The sequence below is a fragment of the Pinus tabuliformis genome, chromosome 1_1, assembly GCF_031772625.1.
Source record: "Pinus tabuliformis cultivar Carrire ecotype Pingquan chromosome 1_1, CPIR1, whole genome shotgun sequence".
NCBI lineage: Eukaryota > Viridiplantae > Streptophyta > Pinopsida > Pinales > Pinaceae > Pinus > Pinus tabuliformis.
This window is the reverse complement of record NC_142297.1, coordinates 9,096,179-9,103,519: the sequence shown is the minus strand read 5'-3', so window position 1 is coordinate 9,103,519 and position 7,341 is coordinate 9,096,179. Positions and strand designations below refer to the sequence as shown.

The following is a 7,341-nucleotide window of genomic DNA, read 5'->3' as shown; positions in this document are numbered from 1 at the left end:
TAGGCTCTCTAGGGTAATTTTGCTTGGCTTCCCTAGGCTTAAGAAATGAGGGGAGAAGTACTGATAGTTGTAACAAGTATAATTCACCAAGGAGAAGATAAAGAGTAGGCTAAGGAACAGATGCACAATACATATTTAACTTTTATATTTGATTGAAATATTACCTTTCTATTATAATTGTTTATAAATAGATAAATTTATATTATTCAAGTGGGTTTGTATATATAAAAAGTATATGCATATTCAAAAATAATAAATGAGAACAAATTTTAAGGTTCAAATATTTTTTTAAATTTACACATCTTTCTTTTGTATATTTAACTTTATATTTGATTGAAATATTACATTTCTATTATAATTATATAAAGTGTGTATGGTATAAATAAAAAAATTAACATATTCAAATTGTGAAGATAAAGATAAAATAAACAAAAACAAACAAAAAATATTATTAAAAAATAAGTCATACTCTACGTAAACAAGTCTCAACATCTTTCCAAAATTAATTCAACTTATATTGGTCTCTTTTTCGTTGTCAAGTTTGACATTTAAACATGACAAGACAACTTGGATTTTTATTTTTTTGAAGCAAGAATGTTTTAGCCTTTAAGATTTTATTGTTTTATTTTATATATTTTTTTTAATTTCTTGCGATTTTCTAACCAACTTGAATAAAATTTCAATAATATTTTGGAGGAATTTTGTGAAATTATTCATGTTTAGTTTGTTTATGTTGGGCTTGAAGTTTGTCAACTTTAAAGTAAAATTCTATGAACTTCAAATTTAATCAATTTTATTCCCATAAGCCTTTAATTTAGTTTGTAATCATAATATTCATATAATATACTTAATAAACATATAAAAACTTAATAAATTTAACTAATAAACTTATTTTACTCTTGTTGTGATATTTTTGTTATATATAATAAAAGTAACCGGATAAGGTCAAGTGTTCAAACTAGCTCGAAGAATTAGACATCTTCAATATAAGATCTATATGGTCCACAAGGAAAGCACAGAAGAATGTGAGTAATGTGATAAACAAAACATTAATAAAAACATGGTTTTACTATAGTTGATCTGGTTTCTAGTCTGACCAACTAATCAGATGGTATATTTTTGTTTTTAAATATGAAAAGACATTCCACTACCTACCAAAAAAACTAATAAACTTATAATGAGAAATTATGTATATATATATAATTTTAAAAATTAAATTATAAAATTATCTAGTAAAGAAAAATGTATATTATCAAAATTTTAATAATATTAAAAATAAAATAAAAAAATCTATATATAAAAATAAAAACATATATAGATATAAATAATATTATTAAGCAATATCAAAATTTATCTTAACTCATTTTCAAGTATCTATAGGCATCAACTTTCTAAATGTGCAAACTCAAAATAACAATTTTCATACTTAAATCTAAAAATAAATCTATACTAAATTAAATATAATAATTCACATAATAACTAAAACATTTACCATAATAACTAAAACCAGACCAAAATCATAATATACAACAACTAAAGCTCAGCAAATGAATACTTCTTTCGACGCCTAACAAAGAGTAATATGTTTAAATCCACATGTTTATTTTTTATTTCCTTACATTAAATACATAAATTTATTTGTCAAAGCCATTTCTTGTGCGCTCATAACTCTCATCATATTTACTTTTGAAAATAACTGATGGATGGTATTATCGATCTATTTCCAAAATTAGTAGAAATCGAGAAATCGAACAAGTGTGCCAAACAGTTTACTGCAGTATAAACCCAAAAGAAACAGGCATACATTCGGTACAATGGAATTATTTTGTGATGGTAATACATGTATATTACACGGTGAAATTGAATTTCTACTTTGGCACATAGCTCAACTGTAACTAGTGGATACATTAGTTATAGACTAGTTTTTACACAACATTTACTCTGTACCATCCATGAGGAGTCCTCTGCCTCCACATTTTCGTACCTGAAACTTCCAGAGAGCTATACACTGAACAGGGTAGACACAAACTGAAATTAATGCAAATCAGGGACAACAATTAAAATTGTAGTTTCATTGTACTTGCATTGCACAATTGCCGCCTTCTGCTTTCCTTCACCAAATGTCAAGCTGCTTCACTCGTTGGCACAACTGTTCCACTATGTTGTCATCCCACTGCAGTCTGGGACACCTAGAGGCAGTAAGGCATTCCAACGCCATGCAATATTCAACACCTTCCAACTCTTGTAATTCAGAGCAGTCATTAACATCTAGTATTCTTAGATTTGTCAGCTTTGCTAAACCTCGGATGCTTTTTAGCTTCACACATCCGTATGCGTGCAGCTCCTCTAATGAGCTCAACTGTTCAACCCCTGGCAACTTTTCTAATTCAGAGCAATCATTAACATATAGCAATCGAAGTTTTGTGAGCTGCTCCAGCCCCTGTATGCTTTTCAGCATTACACAGTCCCCTAAGTACAACTGGTGCAAAGATACCAAAGTTTCAATGCTTGGCAGCTCCTCCACTCTGCACCTTTTAATCACCAACTCCCTGAGTTTTGCAAGACTACCAAGCCCTTCTATTTTCTTCAAATTATTACAATCAATCAATTCCAACTCTAGGAGTGCATTTGGCAATGTTGCAACCTTCTCCAAATAATGGCAATAGCTTATATGAAGATGTTGAAGGTTGGGGAACAAACCTTCATCAAATGATACCTCTGATATTTGTGTGTTGTACAGTCTTATGTGTTGGAGTCGAAATATGCATTTGTCAACTGAAGAGCCCAAATTACTGCATGTTCTCTGGCCTGTCGATTCCATTAAACTGTCTCTTTCTCCTTCAACTCTTCTAAATGGCAGCTGGCTTATGGGACAATCGAGTACTAATTTACCCAACTGAATTAATTGTCTTAAGGAATCCGGCAAACATTTCATTGCCTTGCAATCCCGAAGGTTCAATTGCTTCAAATTCCTTAATTCACCAAGTGAAGGCGGCAGCGTTTCCAGCAAAGGGCTTCCTAATTCCAGAAATTCCAAATCAATCAACTCTCCAATTGCACTTGGCAATTGTTTTAAGTTTGTGCCCATCAAAAATAATTCTTCCAGGCACAATTGACTGGCAACTTGGGGTGGCAAAACTTCAATTTTTTTACAGAAGTTAAGATTTAAGTACACAAGCTTGCTAATATTTCCAAGCGTTTCACTGGAGATGGCCAAATTTGAGCAGTGAGACAAATTCAGATACTTGAGCCTAGTTAAATTCCCGAAGGATTTTGGAAGCCTTTCCAAAGTGCCACAATAAGACAGATTGACTTGTTGGAGGTTAGTTAAGCTACCAAAGCTATCTGGCAGTGATTTCAATTTTGAACAGTGTGTTAGCACCAAGTCCTTTAGAAACTGCAGATTACAAAATTCTTCAGGCAATGTTTCGACATTATTCTCCTCTCTCAAACTGAAGCATATACGTTCAAGGTACTTCATATTCCCTATTGACTCTGGAAACTTTGAAAGGGGAGCATTAATCATTAACTCTCGCAACTGCAAAGGCGCCTGCGAAAGATTCACAAGACATCTCAATGATTATGATATACAAAACCTTTGGACTCCATTTTGACACAGATTGAAACATAAACTTTATCTCAAAATTTTCTATTTACCTGCGATTCTTTTTCCCACAGTGTTTTCAATTCTTTTCCCTGCACTTCCAATGCCCTTAAATGTTTCATTGGAATCCAGGTAACCAGGGAAGAGTAGGGAAAATTCATCCAGCGGAGATATAGGAGATTTGGAGAGTGCACCCTTCTCAAAATGCGTTCCAAGAAACCATCTTTGGCATCAAGAAGTTGCAACTTCCTCATATGAAGATGTGGCAACGGAAAAGATGCATGCTCACCATTACCACCATTATCTTTTTCTGTACTAGGAAGCATCCTAATTCCTCGCACTTCGGCTACTTCCTGTAGTATGAAGAATTAAAAAACTGTACACAGATTTCTATTGGATAATATTTAGAAGATTTAATGGCAAGAATTCTATAGGGGATTGGATGATGATTTACTTACAGATGATGGCTGCACAGTGCAACCAATCGTCAATGTCTTCTGTTGGGAGCCTAACACAACGCGGCAATCCTGAAGCCTCCACAAGATCTCTGCCCAGATCTCTCAAGTGATCATGCATTCTTATCTTATTTTCAATGTCAACCTCCGCAAGACACTTGTTTTGTAGGGTTCGAAACCCCAGTGAGCCACTCCAATGGGATCCGTCCCATACTCTTATGGCGGTATCCCTGTTTTCTCCAATGAAAAAACTGGCGATGTCTAGAAATATCTGCTGCTCGTGTCTGTCAAGTGAGTCGTAACTAATTTTTAGACTCTTCTGTATGTCGCTGGGAAGTATTCGTTGGAGTTTATCCAATTGGTCTTCCCAGTAAGATTTGTCTCCATTTCTATAAAGGAGTGCCCCAAAAACTTTCAATGATAAAGGCAATCCATTGCAAGCCTTTACAAAACTTTCTACAAGACTCTCAAATTCTGATATTGGATGGGGCTGGCAGAAAGCATGCGAGCAGAATAGCTCTGCGGAGTGTTGTGTATTAAGACCAGTCAATTTATAAATATTTGACTCTTGTACTCCTGACCTTCTAAGGACGTCCATATCCCTGGATGTAATCAAAATTAAGCTATCAGGGCGTAGGACATGTACAGGCAAGAGTGCATCAACCTGATCCACATGATCTACATCATCTAAAACTAGCAAGACCTCATCAACCTGATCCACATGATCTACATCATCTAAAACTAGCAAGACCTGAGAAGATAAGAGATGCTTCTGAAGCATCTCTGTACCTTGATGACTGTTGTCTATATCCAGATCCAATTGAATCAAACCCTTGAGAAGTTTCTGCTGCAAGGAATGTATTGAGGTTTTGGCATTTTCTCTTACATCGGATAAAAAAACATGTTTTATTGTAAATTGAGCTCTTTCTATTGAAGATTTCTTTAGCCAACGTTGTCTTTCCAACTCCACCCAAGCCAGTGATACCCACTACCTGAACCTTTCCTATGTGCTGTTCCATTAATACTGTGGTTTCAAAATCGTTTATTTTCTCATCCAACCCAGTTGGATATTTGGCCACATTTAACGGTGCTTTTTTAACCCTTTTCAAAACATTTTCAACTACTTTATCTAGCAGCTCCCCCTCGTCGCTGTTTACACCAAAATAAAAATTGAGCTAAAATGTCAGAGTATGATCTGATCTGCATATGCGCATTACATATTGGTTCAACATAGAGAAAAAGAAGAGGAAGGCAGTTCGAGTACTCACCTGTTAAACGCCTTCAGACTTAACCCACTTATGTCTGCAACACGAGAAAGAGCATCTCTCCAATTTTCAATGGTAGCAGAATCATATCGGGGCTTTTCTTTTTGAGTCTGAAAGTCATAAGTTGTTTTCTTTTCAAGTTCGTGTAGCGCTTGAGCATAAACTCCATTTTTTACTCGTGCCCAACTAAGCTTAGGATTGACTCGTGTCCACCTGAGCTCACTCGGCTCGACCCCGTAAAACACTGGAAGTATAGGAGACCCCGATTTAAACATAAGAAGCAGCTCATCTAAACACCATTTTGATTCTGCATACCTCGGTGAAAAAATGGCCACATGTACTGATGCGGTTTGGATAGCACCTTCTATTTGAGAAATGAAGTAGTCTCCTGGTTGCAATTCCGACTGGTCCAAAAAAGCTCTCAGTCCATGTGAGAGAAGGCGACGGTACAGATGGCTCGCGAAAGTCCTCTTAGCATCGGGTCCACGATGGTTAATAAACACATCGTAATAGTAGTAATTGCTGGTTTGTTTAACAGCCGTAGAGGTGGAGGCAGCCATCAGGAAATGGAATTAGAAATAGGGTTGAGAATAAAAGTTGCAGAGAAGTAGATTAGTTAGGATTCAGAGAAGAGCAGAGCAATTTTTCAACCTATGGCCAAGGATTGTGGGAAGGGAAGACCAATTTTTAACCTTTTCACCCCACTTTTACGAGCTCTTACAGCGGAAAAGTAGTTTTCACATTAAGCGTAGAAACCACGCTTTCTCACTTTTTGCAGACAGACCATCGACTTTCGTGTACGTGTGGGGGGTCGAAAGTCATGCCACTGTACGCTCATCACGCATTTACCGTGAAAGTTCGAAGAGCACCTTGGGTTGGGCAGACTTTTTGCAAAGAACTTTATGCAAAGAGTGTGGGTGTTTTGCAGGTAGCTTATCTCTGTCAGGTGGATGAAAGGAACGGCGTTGTGTCTGGCTACATGCACAGTGTAGGTGTTTTGCATGTAGCTTATCTCTGTCGGGTGGGTGAAAGTAACGGGTTGCATTTGTTTATAGGAGTATTTGAAATTTTTTTTGTTGAATGGATTTACCGCTATCACATACTAAAGAACTCAAAATTGTGAAATTTCGAATTTTTTCAAAAGTTTATCAATTCTTTTTATCAAAATATTGAGAAATTTTCACTATTTTCCCAAAAAAAAATTGCCTCAATTAAAAAACTCAAAATTTTGAAATTTCAATTTTTTCAAAATTTTATCAATTTTTTTATCAAAATGATCGAGAAATTTTCACTACTTTCCAAGTTTGTATGGAGCTATTTCTCAATATGTAGAGGGAATTACACTTTAACAACGTATTTGAGATATAATGTAAGTATGGAGTTATTTCTCAATATGTATAGTGAATTACACTTTAACAACTTATAATGTAATTGTTTCATTTCTCTAAAAAAATAATAAGATAATTATACTTTAACAATTTATAATGTAATTGTTTCATTTCTCAAAAAAAATAATAATAAGATAAAATTTTTAGAGAGTTGAACACGTTTATAAAAGAGGATAAGAATTAAACATTTAGATTATCGAAATTTATCTATATTATTTAGTTTGATGCTGGAACGAAAACCAAACACTAATCATGTGTTCCAATATTTTGATTGAGTGCAGCCATGCATTCCAGTTCCAGTTTGAGCCTGGAAAAGCCCGGCACTGATCGAGTAATTAATTATTTTGAACGCAGTCGTGCATGCCATTAACGTGAGCTTCAGTGTTACTTATATAAGCATGCAACATATTTACCATTATTAATATAAATAAATAGCTACTTATTTCTTTCTCAGATCTTTTTTGTTCCATGTTTATGTTGAAACACTTTTAGGACACTATGATATATCAGATCTATCACGAATGTAACCATTTGAGATATTCTAACAGAATAAAAAAATAAAATATCGGACCATTAAACTGATACTTTGATTTGAAAATTGGGCACTAAAGGCTTCTTGTCAGTTTACA

The 7,341-nt window shown here is 34.6% G+C and overlaps 1 protein-coding gene across 1 annotated transcript; it reads right to left on the bottom strand.

The window, feature by feature from the left end:
* Nucleotides 1-1,764: 1,764 nt before the first annotated feature.
* LOC149211349 (disease resistance protein Roq1-like) lies at nucleotides 1,765-6,126 on the bottom strand. Its single transcript, XM_089393147.1, is given in 6 exon segments — nucleotides 1,765-3,550; nucleotides 3,658-3,957; nucleotides 4,076-4,762; nucleotides 4,811-4,957; nucleotides 4,959-5,234; nucleotides 5,339-6,126. Coding segments are annotated over 6 exon segments (3,393 nt in total). The 5' UTR covers nucleotides 5,885-6,126; the 3' UTR covers nucleotides 1,765-2,113.
* Between the last annotated feature and the right edge of the window lie 1,215 nt (nucleotides 6,127-7,341).